Source organism: Vulpes lagopus, chromosome 4 (genome assembly GCF_018345385.1).
Source record: "Vulpes lagopus strain Blue_001 chromosome 4, ASM1834538v1, whole genome shotgun sequence".
NCBI lineage: Eukaryota > Metazoa > Chordata > Mammalia > Carnivora > Canidae > Vulpes > Vulpes lagopus.
In genome coordinates, this window is record NC_054827.1 from 46,705,021 (window position 1) to 46,722,156 (window position 17,136).

The 17,136-nt window shown below is 62.8% G+C and overlaps 2 protein-coding genes and 1 long non-coding RNA gene across 11 annotated transcripts; 2 read left to right on the plus strand and 1 right to left on the minus strand.

Annotated features, from left to right (window-relative positions):
• The first annotated feature begins 251 nt into the window (after window positions 1-251).
• On the plus strand, window positions 252-14,595 carry GCK (glucokinase). Of its 7 annotated transcripts, none has more exons than XM_041751609.1 (11): window positions 252-834; window positions 4,572-4,734; window positions 5,158-5,312; window positions 6,270-6,389; window positions 7,387-7,482; window positions 7,618-7,717; window positions 9,689-9,872; window positions 10,339-10,486; window positions 11,126-11,359; window positions 14,247-14,319; window positions 14,534-14,595. In XM_041751609.1, exons 1-10 carry the CDS (start codon window positions 787-789, stop codon window positions 14,274-14,276), a joined length of 1,278 nt encoding a protein of 425 aa, XP_041607543.1. In that variant the 5' UTR covers window positions 252-786; the 3' UTR covers window positions 14,277-14,319; window positions 14,534-14,595. The 7 variants fall into 7 exon arrangements, 6 of the variants coding, with proteins under 6 accessions (XP_041607543.1, XP_041607540.1, XP_041607542.1 ...); XR_005987275.1 differs by having other exon boundaries at window positions 282-834; window positions 10,339-10,494; XM_041751606.1 differs by lacking the exons at window positions 14,247-14,319; window positions 14,534-14,595 and adding an exon at window positions 11,788-12,870 and having other exon boundaries at window positions 306-834.
• Window positions 5,322-10,391, minus strand: LOC121489114. Of its 3 annotated transcripts, XR_005987277.1 has the most exons (4): window positions 10,265-10,391; window positions 6,491-6,688; window positions 6,183-6,363; window positions 5,322-6,062 (listed from the first exon to the last, which is right to left on the minus strand). It is a non-coding gene; the product is annotated as an uncharacterized LOC121489114 (long non-coding RNA). The 3 variants fall into 3 exon arrangements; XR_005987278.1 differs by having other exon boundaries at window positions 5,322-6,363; XR_005987279.1 differs by lacking the exon at window positions 10,265-10,391 and adding an exon at window positions 7,193-7,372 and having other exon boundaries at window positions 5,322-6,363.
• On the plus strand, window positions 14,247-16,396 carry MYL7 (myosin light chain 7). Its single transcript, XM_041751619.1, has 7 exons — window positions 14,247-14,319; window positions 14,534-14,647; window positions 14,841-14,916; window positions 15,147-15,251; window positions 15,627-15,705; window positions 15,841-15,889; window positions 16,231-16,396. Exons 1-7 carry the CDS (start codon window positions 14,284-14,286, stop codon window positions 16,330-16,332), a joined length of 561 nt encoding a protein of 186 aa, XP_041607553.1. The 5' UTR covers window positions 14,247-14,283; the 3' UTR covers window positions 16,333-16,396.
• The last annotated feature ends 740 nt before the right edge of the window (window positions 16,397-17,136 follow it).

Here is a 17,136-nt window from a genome sequence, read left to right on the forward strand (position 1 = left end):
GGGGTGGCCCTGGGCTGGGGGCAGCTGCTGGGGCACCCCCCCCTCTCGTTCCCCTCCTTCCCCCCACCCTGCAGCACCACATATCAACCCTGTGGCCTGATTGGCCAAGGGGACACACCCACCAGGGACAGGACATGGGCAGCACCCTTCGGATCCTGTGGAGGGGCGCGGGCAGGGATCTTGTCCCAGCCTCCCCACCCAAGCGCTGCCCTGGTCCCCGAGTGTAGGCAATGCAAGTGGGACCCCTCCTCAGATGAAAATCCGCCAAGGATTCCAGGGCCGCACTCTGGCCAGCAGGATCCAGGCCCTCCCAGGCCCTCCCTGTGCATAGTGAAGGGTGGCAGGGAGTGGGGGGTTCTTCACTGCTTTCCTGCCCTGGCAGGGTGGGGACCCCAGCCCGGGAACATCAAGGACTGGGGGCAGATGGACTGGTTCTGTCCCCTCCCCAGAACGTCTGGGCAGCTAATCCCCACACGGGGGTGCAGGTGGCGTGGGCACCGCCCCCTGGCCTTGTCATGCCGCCCCGGTCAGCTCTGACCCCATGCAGGCTGCCTCTGCCCTTCGGCCCCGCCTGACCTGGTGGCAGCGAGCAGAGTATTTCAGCAACTGCCGGCTGAGCCCTCTCAGTGCAGAAGCCCTGGGCGGCCTGCCGAGGGCAGCTCTTCCACGGGGTGGCCCTCACCTGCACAGGTGGGCCTCTGTCCCCGGCTGCAGTCCAGCCCTGCACCTCTGCAGGCAGCAGTGTCTCCACCTCCCAAAACATCTACCTCTTGGCCTTTTGGAGACATGGCGAGAGATGCCACGAGGAGCCAAGCCCAGACAGCCTTGAGTCTGGTAAGGACCATCCCAGAGCCAGGGAGAGTGGCCGCCCCTAGCCCCCACGCACAGGGCGGTCAGGGTGCTGTGGGCCCCGGGAAAGAGGCATTCGGGTGGAGAGGCAGCTGTGCCTCACGGACCCCCTCCCCGCTGCCCCTCCTGACACCCAGACTCTCCCGGGACGTCTGTGGGGACAGTGTCTTCTAGGGCACTGGCCCCTGGGGCGTGCGCGGCCAGGCTGTCCCCTGCGCTCAGGCCTCGCTGAGCCTTCTGCTGCTTGGTCTCTATCTCTCCTTGGCCAACACACATGGCAACATGCTGACACCAAGCTCCTGACTTCCCTACCCTGGCCCCCGGCCCCCCGTTTCAGTGAGTGGAACCTCTCTGGGTGCCCAGGCATCAGTGTGCAGACATCCTGAAGGACACAGGCCTGGACATCAGGTGTACGAGTTGAAGCAAAGTGGGAGGAGTTAAGCTGTTTGGGTGGGGATGACAGGGGCTAGATCTGGGGGGCTCAGCTGGCTGGATACCTGCCCCCTCTATACAGCATTCATGGCTTTGGGACCTCATCCCCAGGACTCAGAGAAGAAGGCAGGGTACCTAGGAGTGCCTCTACTTGACAGATGAGGACACTGAGAAGGCCCCAAGGTGTTTCTGCCCCAGCATGGTATTGGGAGGCCAGCCTGAACGGAGCTGTGGGCCCCTGAGGACCAGGGAATGAGGTCCCCGGGCAAACACTGGAGGCCACCGTGCCGGTGCCTTAGAGGACAATCTGTGCCCTGTCATGTGTCCAGCTGCAGCCTGGCTCCTGTGCTTCTGGGACACACAGTGGGTGACCCTGGCCCAGCTGCCCACACATTCCTGGGGAAAAGGATCCCCGGTCCACCAGCCCAGCCCTGCCAGGAGCACCGAGAGAACCGGGTGGGAGAGCCCCCAAGTCAGAGAGCACTGGGCAGTGCTCCGAGCGGGGTTGGGGGCGGGCAGTCAGCTTCCCAGGGAGCACCTGCGTCTCCCAGGCCACTCGGGCAAGTCCTTTAGCTTGACAGACTGCAGCATGACACTCAGGACAATTCCCAGCTGGCTCTGGGCACTGAAACTGGGCAGGAGGCAGCCCAGTGGGATGGGGAGTGGGCTCGGAGCTGGCGCCTGGGTGCAAACCCAGATCCAAGCCTTCTGGCACCGTGGGCTTGGAAAGGCATAGCCAGCATGTTCAGGTTCCTCATTTGTAAGAAAGAGGGCGTCCTGGGGCAATGACTCATGATAGGGGGGAACCAGGGGTGCCCTGAGCAGGGTCTGCTCCCGGGGACGTTCCAAGGGCTCTGGGAGGCAGGCTCCCCCCCTGAGACCCGAACCCCACCCATGGCCCCTGGACACATGGCTCTGAGGGTTGAGGGGGCTGCACAGGTCAGAGCCCCCTCCTCTCAGGGTTGTGTGCAGGAGACCCTGATGTGCACCCACCACAGATGTCACTCCTCACGGTGAGAGGCAAGGTCTGCTGCAGGCCAGTGTTGACCCGTGGCCACCTAGAGTATTGGACTGCGGCCATAGAACCCCCCGGCGCCCCTCCCAACCTGTACCCCCAAGGAACAGGGGTTGCCCACAGTGTGGGGGCCTGGGGGGTGGGTCCCCCTCAGTCCTGTGGTGTGGACAGTGCCGGACTCTGCAGAGCCTCACTTGGGCAGGGCCTGGTGTGAGGGCAGGTGACTGGGCATCACTGTCAGGGACAGGCTCCCCGCAACACACACACCTTCTCCAAGTGGATGGCCACCCCGCAACAGGGCTAGCGACAATGCAGACCTGCTTTTACAGAAATGCTGTCAAATCCAGATTTGTCTGTAAAAGTGTCTCTATTTGAATGTTGACAGCAAATTTAAGCTTTTGAGAATGTTGTACAGGACAAGTGAGAGCCACAGCCAGATGCAGCTGTATTTACAGAATGCAATCAGGTTCTAGAAAATGTCATCTCAGCCTCCCACTCCTGCCGTGCGGTGTCCCAGCAGGGACAGGAAGGCCCCGGGGTGCATGTGGGGTCTTCTTGAGTCCCCGACGTCCCAGCACCACGTGTGCTCATTTGCTTGCAGGACCCTTTCCATAGAATGGATTCTTGGAGAGAAACTGCTAGGCTGAAATTAAATGTTGCTAGCAACTTCAGGTTATGCTTTGACCAGGTGGTCTGACCTCATGTGATTTCTGGGGTCCCACCAAAGAGTCTCTCTGGCCTGGAAGCCGGCAGAGTGGGGGTTTCACCCACCATCAGTGGAGGGATCTACGTGGGCCTGGACACAGAGGGTGAAGCCTCTGGCCCAAAGCTGCTCCCGAGTCCAGGCCACAACAAGGGGGCTGCGGCTGGACCTTCATGGATCTGCATCAGTCCTGCTAAGAGCTTGTCATGTCCTACGGCAGGTCCCTCTGGACGGTTCTGTCTCAGGGAGGTGCCCGGCAGCCTCTCATGACTTCAGACAGCAGCTCCTGGGTGCTGGCCGCAAGGCACGCAGGCCGCATACACCCGCACGCACCTGTGCTCTTCTAGAAGCGGCTGCTGGCGCCCCCTCCTAGCACCCTGACGACACTGACAGAGGGGAGTGCACTGCGCTCAGCCTGGGGTGCAGCTTGTTGGCAGAAACGTGCCAGGGTTAATGCTTCCAGTCCTTGCTGACACATTTTACATTTGAAAGTTGTGGAAGACTGTCGCTGTGGGCCTCTGAGAACAGGATGAGTATCGCTCCGCTGGGATGAGGGCCTTCCTAGGGCTGGGCTCGCACTGGCACCCAGAGCTGTAGAATGGCTTGGCAGACATTGGCATTTGGCTAGCACGTCGGGGCCCGGCTGCTCTGTCTCTCTTCCTGCCATCGGTGTCCACCAACAGCTTTCCCCTTCAGCCTTGTCTCCACTTTGTCACAGGACCGCTGCTGTGGCGCCGGCCATCACACTCCTACACAGCTGTGTCACAGTTACAGGGACACTGACCTTCCCAGGAAGGGAAGGAAAGGAAGGTCCTGCTAAAATCAGACCTTCCTTTCCCTGTCATTGGCCAGGATGGGGCCACATGCGCGGCACGAAACTAGATCACTGGCAAAAGGGCACAGGATGGAGATTCCTGGGTGGCTCAGTGGTTGAGCATCTGCCTTCAGCCCAGGGTGTGATCCTGGAGACCCAGGATCGAGTCCCACATCGGGTACCCTGCTTAGAGCCTGCTTCTCCCTCTGCCTGTGTCTCTGCCTCTCTCTCTGTGTCTCTCATGAATAAATAAATAAAATCTGTGGGAAGAAAAGGCAGAGCACGGGTTAGCCGTGCTTGGCTCAGCCCGGTCAGAGGCTGTACCCTGGGCTGGAGGAGCTGCCGTGTGGAACGTGCTCCGTTTGTACACACAGGCCCATTCATTCCCTCTGCATGAATTTAGATGGAGAATGACCAGGTCTTTGTGACCGTCATGCCAGGTGCCCACTGACTGCCTAACAGCCTTGTCTCACCCACTTTCCTGATTAGTGCCTCCCTCCTCCCCATAGCAGGCATCTGAGCTACAAAGGGGGAGCTGCCACCTGCACCCCCCAGCATGCCTCGGCCGCTGCATTTGGGGGCTGCTCTTGGAACTCTGCTGCTCTTAACTTTTCAACTGGTCCTAACTGGTCATTTGAAATGAGGGGTCATCTTGGGCCCAGGCCAGAGGGCAAAGGAGACTCCTGGTGTGTGCGGGGAGGGCCTGACTTGGCTGCCACAGGCCCCCAGCCCACCCAGCTGCCCCCCACCCCGTGCAGGCAGAGCAGATCCTGGCAGACTTCCAGATGCAGGAGGCGGACTTGAAGAAGGTGATGCGGCGGATGCAGAGGGAGATGGCGCGGGGCCTGCGGCTGGAGACCCACGAGGAGGCCAGCGTGAAGATGCTGCCCACCTACGTGCGCTCCACCCCAGAAGGCTCAGGTACCGCGTCCCTGGGCCCCAGCAGGGAAGGCCAGCCTAGGTCCTTGCAACCATGGGCTGGTTCTCACCCGAGCTCCGTGCTGGCCCCGCCCTGGCGTCTTCACCGCCTTGGGGAAACTGGCTTTGTGCATCTTGCAATAAGAAATTTGTTCTCAGGCTCAGCCCAATCCTGACCCTGCATTGTTTCACTAGGTCTTCCCTTGGAACCTGGGCTTGCAGTGGCTTCAGTCCAAGGCAGCGGCTGCCCACTGAGCTCCCCAGTTCACCTTTGACCTCTTCCACAGTTGACTCTTGGTGCCTAGAGTCAGCAGCCCCCTGTCCAGCTCCTCTGATGCCCCCACTCCGTCCTCTCCTCCTCTCCCTGGTCTTGGGGTCCTGCTGGGCAGCGCCCCGAGGCTAATGCACTTCTCACTGTGTCTGCAGAAGTCGGGGACTTCCTCTCCCTGGACCTGGGCGGCACCAACTTCAGGGTGATGCTGGTGAAGGTGGGGGAGGGCGAGGAGGGGCAGTGGAGTGTGAAAACCAAGCACGAGATGTATTCCATCCCTGAGGATGCCATGACTGGTACTGCTGAGATGGTGAGCAGCTGGGGCTAGGGGGCTGGGGGCTGGGGATCTGGGCTGGGCCCATGGGCCGGGGGCTGGGGGCCCGGGGACCGTGGGGCAGGATCAGCTCTGCCCAGGATCATGGCGCTCACTAGTCCTGGCAGGAGGGCCCACCTTTCTCCCAGGGGCAGGGGCACCTGTAGAGAGGAGAGCCAGCCAGCCTCAGAGGGCCCAGGGAGGTAGCTGAGAGGCCTAAGTGGATGGTGCCAGGCATGGCCCCTGCAGGTCACATCCCTGCCCAGTGTCCCAGAGGCATCAGATGTGTGACAGGGCAGCTGAGGGAACAAGCTGGTGCAGTCAGCACACAGCACTCTGCCTCTTTCCTATGTGTCACCCCCTCACCTTCCAGCAGCAGGGACACCTGGTGGGGTGGCTGCAGTCGTAATGTCTGCCCAGGCAGGAATGCTACCCATTGGTGGGGAGGACTGGAGAGGTACAGAAGGATGACGAGCCCTCAGGGGAGGCGGGCAGAGGCAGATCCATCCTGAGGGCCAGGGTTTCGAGGCAGGAGTCCCATGGCAGCCTGGTCCTCACCACACCCCTGCATGCTATAGGGGTAAATCAAGGTGGCAGGGATGGCATGGGCACCTCACGGGGCCCCAGCACCAGCCGGGACTTTGGTCCATCTGCAGAGCACTCGGCAATACCCAGTTTTGTGGACGGGCCCACACAGCAGGATGGGGGCTTGTCCTCGGCAGGGCCAGGGGTGGGGCAGCCGGGCTCCTGGAGGCAGCAAAGTACAGAAATCAGAGTCATGAGCACGGCTGAACCTCTGTCCAAAGTTTGTGGCTGGACGTCCAGTGGGAGGGACAGGCTGCCCACCCAGCTGGGCTGGGGACAAACCTGTCCTGGTGTTGCCCTGTGCCAGGGGCTGCAGCATTTGGGAGAGGGGCGCTGAGGCCGATGGCCTGCTGGCGCTTTGTCTTCCAGCTCTTTGACTACATCTCCGAGTGCATCTCCGATTTCCTGGACAAGCATCAGATGAAGCACAAGAAGCTGCCCTTGGGCTTCACCTTCTCCTTTCCTGTGAGGCATGAAGACATCGACAAGGTGGGGCAGGTCGGGGGTGGACATGCACCCCAGAGACAGGCACCCCAGACACTCCCCATGGGGAAAGAGCCTTGGATTCAACCTGTGGCCCTGTCACTCACCTTTTGTGAGACTTTGGGGAACGAGATACGGCTGATTCGGTGTGCCTGAAGCCCCTGCTGCCCTGAGGGGCTGGCAGGACTGTCACCCTGTCTCAGGTCAGGGGGCAGGCTGCGTGAGCTGCCCACGGATGGAAGAGGGTGCTGGGGCTCAAAGGCAGGCAGCCGGAAGCCAGCGTAGCCACGTGATACTGGGCCACCCTACGGGAAGCAGGAGTGTGCAGGGGCCAGGGCTCCACCTGCCAGTCACCCCCCACACATGTGCATGATACATGATGCGTACATGCAGAATCCAACTGTGCCTGCACATACATGCACACACAGGTCAGTCATACATATACATGCACACACATCAGCCCTACATGTGCATACAGTGCACACGCAGACACACGCATCAACCCTACATGCTTATGTGTGTGTAATACATACACGTGTGCATATCATCTACATGGATACACATCAGTTATACACAGTTATGCACACGTATAAATCACACACACATCTACACATGTACATACATACAAAACACACACATCTCAGAGAGAGAGCCAGCTCAGTGCTCCCTGGTTCTCCAAGCCCTGGGCCCCAAGCGTATGAAGGGCAGGGGCAGGCCGGCCACCCTGGGGCACGGGAAGACCATCCAGGAGGGGGTGACAGAACTTTTGCTTATCCTTGTCCACTCGGGCGTGCTGCAGGGGACCTCACCTTGACTCTGGGCCGATGCCTCTAGGCCTTTACGTTAGGACCACTGTTAGTGGGCTAGAAGCCAGCCCCGCAGAAGTATGAAGATTCATAAAGAACCGTCTCCAACTCGTCTCAAAGTTGTGGTCCGCTGAGCAGGAGGGCTTCCAGCTGCCCCCAGCATTCCTCTGCAGCCACAAGCCCTCCTCTTCCCTCAGGGCATCCTCCTCAATTGGACCAAGGGCTTCAAGGCGTCAGGAGCAGAGGGGAACAACATCGTGGGGCTCCTCCGTGATGCCATCAAACGCAGAGGGGTGAGGTGGCCCCCGTGCCCGCCTTGGGAACCCCCCGCCCCACTGGCCAGGGAGCCAGGTCACTGGCTGGAGGGGCCCAGAGCACCCAGGCCGAGACCCAGGCCCCGTCACTGCTGCCTCCTTGCCTCCTGGCAGGACTTTGAAATGGACGTGGTAGCAATGGTGAACGACACGGTGGCCACGATGATCTCCTGCTACTATGAAGACCGCCGGTGTGAGGTTGGCATGATTGTGGGTAAGGATTCATGCCCTGCTCTATCCAGGGGCCTCTGCCTGCCTCTGACTTCAGTCCTGAGGAGTAAGGGCTGAAAGTGCTGGGTCACTGGTGGTCAGAGCAGAGCCCCTATGCCAGGCGTGAACCCCACAGGTGATAGGGTGTGAGGTGGTCTTGGGAGATGCAGGGGTGTCCTGAATGCAGCTGGTATGTCCCAGCACTCACGGGTCCCTGCATCAGATGGCACACCGGCCCATCAGGATTTATTTATTTATTTATTTTTAAAGATTTTATTTATTTATTCATGAGACACACAGAGAGAGGCAGAGACACAGGCAGAGGGAGAAGCAGGCTCCCTGCAGGGAGCCTGATGGGGACTTGATCCCAGAACCCCAGGATCATGATCTGAGCCAAAGGCAGACTCTCAATCACCGAACCACCCAGGCACCCTCCACCAGGATTTAATTAAATTCCCTCATCTGGTAAATTGACCAAACGGGACACATTTGTCCAAGTGGAAGAGGATAAGCATGGGTGCGGTCACCCCCTCCTAGGCAGTCATCCTGTACCCCAGAGAGGCTGGCCCGTCCCTGCCCAAAGGGAAGACCTGTATCAGGAAAGGAGTGTCACTGGCCCCAGTGGGCGTCAGGCCTTTCCCAGAAGCTCCTGAGGATCAGGAATGTTTCCTGAGCATCGCTCCTGTGTGGCCAGTGATCTCTGGGCACGTGGGCACGCAAGTATTTATCTGCAGTCTTGGGGCTGTGACTTCCCAGAAAGTCAGTGGCAAAGTTGTTTGCTCCGCTAGGCCCATCAGAGCCATCCTGAGGGGTTGTCTGTGTGCTCACAAACCCAATTCCAACGGCACCTACACGCCCTCAGCTGCCACCTGACCTCACCTCAGCCCTCCTCTTGTTTCTCCCATCTCCTCCTTCTAGTCTTGACTTTCAGATGGAAAGCTGTCTCTGAGTCCACCGCCTAACCAGGAGCTGCAGGAGCCTGATCTCCTGCCTGTCCCCTGCAGAGCTGCCTGGGGCAGCTGAGTCTGGGCACTGTTCCCCAGGATGTCCTGTCCTAGTGCCTAAGCTCTGCAGCCCCTGCCTCAGCCACAGCCCTGCTGGAGCAGAGATGGCAGGGGGTGGCCTGTGGCCACGGCTGCACTGCAAACACTCTGCTCAGTGCTTAAAAACATGTTTCTGATAATGACCAAGATCCAAAAATTGGGAGGAGGCACATCAAGGTCTGGGTTTTTTTCAACAACAAAAAAATTGGAAGGCCCTGCATCACTGGCCCCATTCTTACTGGGCAGGTCACTGCCAGCATTTGAGTGGACATCCCCAATGGCTTTAAGGGCATGCTGCCCACACAGGCTCAGAAACCATTTCGAAATTTAAAAATTTATCAGCAAAGGACACCACGTTTTCACTTTGCGAGGGACGCTGCAAATTACCAATTCCATAGCCAACACCGCCTGCAGTAACCTCTGTGCTGCGGCCAGGGACCCAGGCAGTGCCTTATCTCTGGGTGCCCCACAAACCCCACCCAGGACAGGGAGGCTCAAGCACACATATGTAAAGTGCCAAAAAGCAAGGATGTGCATAAATACGATAAAACCATAACATCCCTCGCACATCTCTAGCTGGCAAAGCACTTGGACACATTTCACTCCGTCCTCCCAGGGCCCCAGGTAATAGGAGCAGAAGGTGTTCCCATCTCCTACTGGGGCTGAGGAAGAGCCCAGAGAGGTGGGCTCATCCGTGCCAGGTCACACAGCAAACCCAGATCTCTTGGCGCCTGGGGGAGCCGCCTGTCCACGCGGCCAGGTCAGCAGCGAGCGGGGCCAGCAGTGGTGGGTGTGGGAGGAAGGAGGCTGGGGAGCTAGGGCCACGGGGTTTCCTGCAGGAGTGCGGGCGGAGAGATGCAGGAGGGGCTCCGGAGAGGGGTTTCTGCCCCGGGCGGTGGTGGTGGTGGGGCCTGACCTGGCCCTCCCCACAGGCACAGGCTGTAACGCCTGCTACATGGAGGAGATGCAGAACGTGGAGCTGGTGGAAGGGGACGAGGGCCGCATGTGCGTCAACACCGAGTGGGGCGCCTTCGGAGACTCGGGCGAGCTGGACGAGTTCCTGCTGGAGTACGACCGCGTGGTGGACGAGAACTCCCTGAACCCCGGCCAGCAGCTGTGAGGACCGCCCCGCCGCCCCGCCCCAGCCCTGCTCCGGCCGGCGGACCCTGGGCCTGTTTGCAAACAAGGGGGGGGGCGGGGGGGCAGACCCACAATCCTTTTGCAAACTGGCTCCTCCTCCTTGCGGCCCCCGCGCCCCCTGGGAACGGGAACGGTGAGAGGCAGGAAGGTTTCGTCCCCAAAGAGAGGGTCTGAGGGCAGAGGAGCGGGATTACCCCCTCCCGGCGGGTGACACGGCCGTGCGCGGTCGCAGTGCGCTCAGCGCAAGGTCGGAGGAGGAAGGTCTCAGACGGGACAGGGCCCAGAGCCCTCCTCATCCGAAACCCCTGGCTGATAAATGAGGGGACGGAAACGACCAGGTTTGCGAGCGGGGTGTGCGAGGGCCTCACCTGGCCTCCCTGTGGCCGCGTGTGGGGGCCTCCTGGGGGCGGCCGAGGCCCTGACCCCGCCGCCCTCTGCGCAGTTATGAGAAGATCATCGGCGGCAAATACATGGGCGAGCTGGTGCGGCTCGTGCTGCTAAAGCTCGTGGACGAAAACCTGCTCTTCCGTGGGGAGGCCTCGGAGCAGCTGCGCACGCGCGGAGCCTTCGAGACACGCTTCGTGTCGCAGGTGGAGAGGTGCGCGGGGCGCGCGGGGCGCGGGGCGGGGCCGGCGGGGCGGGGCCGGCGGGGGCGGGGCCGGCGGGCTGGGGCGGGGCCGGCGGGGCGGGGCCGGCGGCTGGGGCGGGGCCGGCGGCTGGGGCGGGGCCGGCGGGCTGGGGCGGGGCCGGCGGCTGGGGCGGGGCCGGCGGGGCGGGGCCGGCGGGGCCGGCGGGGCGGGGCGGGGCGGGGCCGGCGGGGCGGGGCGGGGCGGGGCCGGCGGGGCGGGGCGGCGGCGGGGCGGGGCGGCGGGGCGGGGCGGGGCGGGGGGCGCGGCCCGCGGTGCAGCCGCCGCCCGGCCGTCCACGCGTGTCCCTTCCGTGGCACCCCGCCGCCGCGGACACCGTCTCATTTCGTCCACGCGACGGCCCCGAGGCGCGCCCGTGTCGCCCACGTTAGAGCGGAGACCCCGGGCGTAGAGGCGCGAAGGCCCGCGCACCGCCGGTGCCTGGCGGAATCGGACCCGCTCCCCTCCGGAGCCCGAGCCCCAAGCGCTTTGCCCGGGTGAGGTGGGCACGGGGAGGGGAAGAGCCGCCGCCGGCGGGGTCGGGCTGGCCCGGGGCCGGCGACCCTCCAGCGACGCCCTGCCCCCGGCCGCCCCGCCCCGCAGCGACTCGGGCGACCGAAAGCAGATCTACAACATCCTGAGCACGCTGGGGCTGCGGCCCTCGGCCACCGACTGCGACATCGTGCGCCGCGCCTGCGAGAGCGTGTCCACGCGCGCCGCGCACATGTGCGCCGCGGGGCTGGCGGGCGTCATCAACCGCATGCGCGAGAGCCGCAGCGAGGACGTGATGCGCATCACCGTGGGCGTGGACGGCTCCGTGTACAAGCTGCATCCCAGGTGAGGCCGCGCCGCCGCCGCCGCCGCTGTCGGTCGTGTCCCCCGGGGCCCTGCAGGCGGGCCGGAGTGGAAACTAGCCCCCCCTTCCGTGCGCCCCACCCCCCACCATCCCCACCCCGCACCCCGCACCCCCCCACACCACCCCCATCCCCCCCACCCCCCCACCCCCACCATCCCCACCCCGCACCACCCCCACCCCCCACCATCCCCACCCCGCACCCCGCACCCCCCCACACCACCCCCATCCCCCCCACCCCCCCACCCCCACCATCCCCACCCCGCACCACCCCCACCCCCCACCATCCCCACCCCCACCCCCCACCCCCGGGCCTCCAGACAGGGAGGGGGAGGGCCCACCTGCTGTAGCAGCTCTGGAGGGGGCCCGAGGTGAGGCGGTCTGCGATCGCAGCCCCGTTCCCCCTGCCCAGCTTCAAGGAGAGGTTCCATGCCAGCGTGCGCAGGCTGACGCCCAGCTGCGAGATCACCTTCATCGAGTCGGAGGAGGGCAGTGGCCGCGGCGCAGCCCTGATCTCCGCAGTGGCCTGCAAGAAGGCCTGCATGCTGGGCCAGTGAGCCCGGAGGCCACCAGGCCAGGAGGAGGCAGTGACTGGCTGGACTTGGGCTCCAGGGGACTCGCCCCCACAGGTGCCCACAGCCTGGTCCAGTGAAGAGGTCGCTCTCTGTAAGGACCCTGGATGCCTCCCATTCCCACTGCCACCCCACAAGATAGGGACGGGCCCACAGGGGATTTGGAGGGCCCTGGACAGGCCTCTTCCCTCAGAGGCAGTTGATGGGACAGACCAGGGCCCTAACTGGGTTGGGGGCTGAGGTGAGCTGGCACAGACACCCCCAGAGTCCCTCACCGGTCTTGCTGGAACCAAGGACTCGGAAGGGACTTGCTCACTCGGGACTTGGCTGCGTTTCTGCACTGCCTGCCCTTTGGAGCCTTTGGCCTGACTCTGCCTCGCCTGGGCCCTGCGCTGGACCCTGCTGTGGCCTGGGAACCCCTGGGGAGGCAGCCCTGCTGACCTGGCCAGACGTGGACCGGGGCTCCTCAGGGGGCCAGGGGCTGCCCGGCACCCAGGCCTGGCTGTTTTCTTGCCTGGTGGGGGGGTGGAGGATGGGAGAGGACCCGCTCCCCAGTGGAGGCGGCTGGTACCCGGAGGCCTGCATTTGGAGGCCTCCTTGCTCCCCTGCCACTGACTCTGAGTGGTTTGTGGTTCTGGGATGGAAGCTCCCAGGTGGTGCAAGACACAGAGCCCCCAGAGCCCCTGCCCAGAGGAGCCCATGAGGAGGAGAACCCCACCCCCAACCCCAGGCAGTCCTGGGAGCACCCTCCATGGGAGAGTCCTCCACTCCCACAGGGCTGGCCTAGAAAGACATCACACAGCACTCAGCACCCAGGGGACCGCCCAGGCCTCCCTCTTCTCCCCAGACCTCCATCTGCCACACCCCCCTCTCATGCCCAGCCTGGGACTGTGTGGTTTTTTAATTAAAAGTCTCAAAAGTGAGAATGTGGCCTTGACCAGTGTCCTTTGATCTGTGTGCATACGGGCCGGGGGACTGAGTGGAGATGTGGTCACATGCACGTGGACGCCCGTGGAACTTGCCAGCCCTCCCTGCCCGCTGTGGCGGGGGTGTGAAGTGCCGTAGGTGGTAGGAGTAGAGGTGGGGTGTCGTCGGTCAGGGGCAGTCAGCCGCGCTGGCCTTGCCCAGGCCCTGCTGGCCATGTGTGGGAGAGCCTCCACCCCTGGGGAGCGGTGGGGGGCAGGGTGAGAGGAACCACCCAGCCCATCTGGAATGACTATAATTCCCTTCAGCACTTCACCCAGAGCTGTGGCTTCCAGCAGTCACGTCCCTCTTGAGATGTGCCCTTGATCTCTCCCGTGTCTCGTGTCTCGGGTGGGATTACGTGGGATCTTTCAGTTCTCTAGAATCTCAGTTGTGCCTGAGAACGTTATGCCGGCATGTGGCCACTCCTCATGGCTCGTGTGGGCGCTTACCCAGTGGATCCCATCTGGATGTCAGCTACTTCCTAGTTGGTCTTCACCTTACAGTCCAGAGGATCCTCTTGATTTTTTCAGCCCTCTTTGTGGGCAGGTTATATATTTTATGAATTTCATTTCAGGAGAGTGAGGAGATGGTATAAAACCCTGTTACATAGAAGGGGCATTGGGTCCTGCCCTGGCAGTTGGCCCCTCTGTGTTCCTCCCCCCAGGGGCCGGCAGAGGGAGGCTGGGCAGCCAGTGGCCCATCACGTTTATTCTCCAAGGCCCCCAGCCCTTCTCTGCTCCACAGAGCAGAGGGTACGTGACCCCTGACTCTACAGCTGAGCCACACAGGAAGGGCTCATGGCCATTCATGGGGACCCAAGGGGATGCTTGGGATCCAGGTAGTGCACTGGACTCCAGAAGCAGCACCCAAAGGTACTGTTGTGGCCACGGCCAGTGCCCATGGGTCTGGGGTGTAGGGGAGGAACCAGACGCCACCATCTTCACCCAAACCTCTGGGAATCCCTGGTGATCTCTGGACAGAGACCATCCCCAGACCACCCACTGCCCTTGCCAAGCCCAGGAGAGGCCCACCAGCCCTCCCAAGCTGTCCTCCCGGATGGGCCATGTTCTGGGCTGGACCTGTAGGCAGCAGGGGAGACTTCTCATTTGGGGGGGGGTATCTCAGTGGGCACCCAGAATGGCAAGAGCTGTGAGCCTGTGAGCTCTGCCTTTGTTGCTGCTGGATGGGTGGATGCCCGGATGTTACACATCAGGGGTCTGAAGGTCACCAGGAATGTGGCTGGAATCTGCCTGGGGCCCTGTCTTCCCCCAGCCCCTGCAAGGCTGCCAAGTTTGGGCCTGTCCGCTCCTCCTGTCCTTATTTGGCTCCCCAGGTGATAAGGCTGAAACACAAAAGGGGCTGAGGGCCCCATGCAGCGACCCAGCCAGCTGCCTGGAGAGAGGATGGTGAGTGTGAGTGGGGAAGCCAGAGGCCGCACACTCCCAGGCCCAGTCCTCAGGGCTGGGGCGAGTGAGTGACTTCTGAGCTGGCCTTGGGCCTGGAGAGGGGGTCTCCAGAGATGGGAGGAGGGCCCTGGCCTAGGCTTTCCTGGGAATGCTCCAGGAACTGGGGTCTTTGGGGGGCCGGGGAGAGGACATCTCCCCACCTGCGGTGTTGCAGGCCAGCAGGAAGGCGGGGACCCGGGGCAAGGCTGCAGCCACCAAGCAGGCCCAGCGAGGCTCCTCCAACGTGTTTTCCATGTTCGAGCAAGCGCAGATCCAGGAGTTCAAGGAAGTGAGTGCCCCACTGCCAGGGGCCCAGGGCATTCCCTGCCCACCCCACCCTCTGCAGCACCCCCTCTTCTCTGTAGTCAGTGGTCCTGGCCCCTTGCTCCTTCCACCAGCCAGGACCCCTGCCCACCTCTGGCCTTCCCTGGGCAGGGTGGGGGGGGCTGTTCCCGCATGGTGACCGTGTCCCCACCTCGCAGGCCTTTAGCTGCATCGACCAGAACCGCGATGGCATCATTTGCAAGTCAGACCTGCGGGAGACCTACTCCCAGCTGGGTGAGCCCGCTGAGAGGGCCCAGGCTCCCTCTGCCAGGCAGTGCTTCTGCCCCTTTCCTGCTCACACCTCCCTCCCCCTGGGTCTCCTCGTCCCCCACACCCCCCAGACCCCCGCTGGTCACCACACCTCCTCCCAGGCCAGAGCTGCTGGATTCTCCACCCGCTGTGACTGGGAAGGAGGGGAGGCTGCTGGGACCCTGTGTCCACCTCATGCCCCCCACCCCCACCAGGGAAGGTGAGCATCCCAGAAGAGGAGCTAGATGCCATGCTGCAGGAGGGGAAGGGTCCCATCAACTTTACTGTCTTCCTCACGCTCTTCGGGGAGAAGCTCAATGGTGAGCCTGGGCCAGGTTGGATCTCCCAGCCTGGAACCTGCCCCAACCCCTCCTGAACCCCAGCCAGACCTCAAGGGGTTGCTACCTCAAGGGGTTGCAACCCCACCCGGAGCATGTGGAGGTCTCCCCTGCACCCCAGGCCCATGGGCGCTGGTCGCCCCAAGTCCTGACTCTCCCAAATCCCAGTCTCCTGGGCGGCCTGTCCACGGGGATGGCTGCTCCTGGCCTCTCTGAGCCCCGAGGGACACTTGGTGTCTGGGAACACCCTCCCACTTCTTCTGGGACGGGAAGGGCTCCCCTGCACCCTGGGATCCTCCTGGGTGGGGCCGGGGAGGCTGGGGGCCCAGGTGCTCACCTGGCTCCCTCGGCTCCCAGGGACGGACCCGGAGGAAGCCATCCTGAGCGCCTTCCGCATGTTTGACCCCAGCGGCAAGGGTGTGGTGAACAAGGATGAGTAAGTGTGAGCTGCGGCCCAGGAGGCCCGGTGAGAGTGGCTGCCTGTGTTTGGGGCCTCTCTACTCTTTGGGGGGCAGGCACTTGGGCCATGGGAGCCTTCATCTCGGCCGTTGGGCGCCCCCACTCTCCCCAGGTTCAAGCAGCTTCTCCTGACCCAGGCTGACAAGTTCTCTCCGGCGGAGGTGAGGACTCCCAGCTCCTTCAGGGGGGTCGTGCCCCGCAGGGCACTGGGGCGGCCTCGGTGACCCGGCACCCCTGTGGGCTGCATGCAGGAGCCCCAGAGCAGCCAGGACGTGCAGCCAGAAGGGAGGAGGCTGTGGGGGCTGGGCAAGCAGAGAGCAGACCCAGCTGGGCCCCCTACACCCCCTCCACCCCAGTTCCCTTACCGCCCAGAGTCAGCAGAAACACATGGAGTCTGGGTTTAGAGTTCGGAGCTGGGGGCAGAGGGCAGGGTGAGAGGCCACAGCTGTGGCCACCCCAGGCTCCCAGGCCGGGCTCCCTCTTACTGGTGCCCCCGCCCCAGGTGGAGCAGATGTTTGCCCTGACGCCCATGGACCTGGCAGGGGACATAGACTACAAGTCTCTGTGCTACATCATCACCCACGGGGATGAGAAAGAGGAGTGACCGTGGCAGAGCTGGGACTCGGGCCCACCCTCGGGGACACAATAAATGCCGTTTCCGAACCTGACCTGCGGTGTGGCCTGTCTGTGACCGCTGGGGTCGGGGACCCAGGCCTCCAGCCCCCTCACTCAGTCCACCCCATACTGTTCCACGACCATGAGCCATCGTATGCCCAGTTTACAGATGAGACACGAGGGCCACACCTCTAGGGGAGGGACTGGCGGGCCTTTGCAGGGCGTCCACCAGGCCGAAACCAAACATGTGCTGGGCTTGTGCTCGGCATCCTGGGGCCACTCAGCAAATGTTCTGCCCAGGGCCCCACTGGTGGGCAGCCCCTAGGCCCTCCAGTGGGCCTTCTGGCACAGGTGTGCATGTGTGTGTGTGTGCGTGCGCCTGCGGGCGAGCCTGCATGTGGCTATGTGTGCATGCGTGTGAGCCTGCGTGCCAGTGCATACTTGTGCATGCGTGTGATCCCACATGTGCTTGCATACGTGTGCGAGCCTGCATGTGTGTGTGCATGCATGCAAGTGTGTGCTGGGCCGTGTGTGGAAGACACTGAGGAACCCATTTAAAAACACAAACTTACTTCACTTTGGAAATGCAAGCAAGGTGCCAAGACCCACCTTGGGGGGTACTGGAGCACAGACTCCAGAGAAAGGAACTGGCCTCAGGTTTCCGGAGGGGTAAATGGCTGGGGTGGGGGTCGGGTTCTCTGGAAACGGTTGGGTTGTCCCATCCCCCCCCTGCAGAAACCAGCAGCTGGAGGGGGGACATCCCTTCATCTTGGGAGCTGGAGAGCAGCAGGGG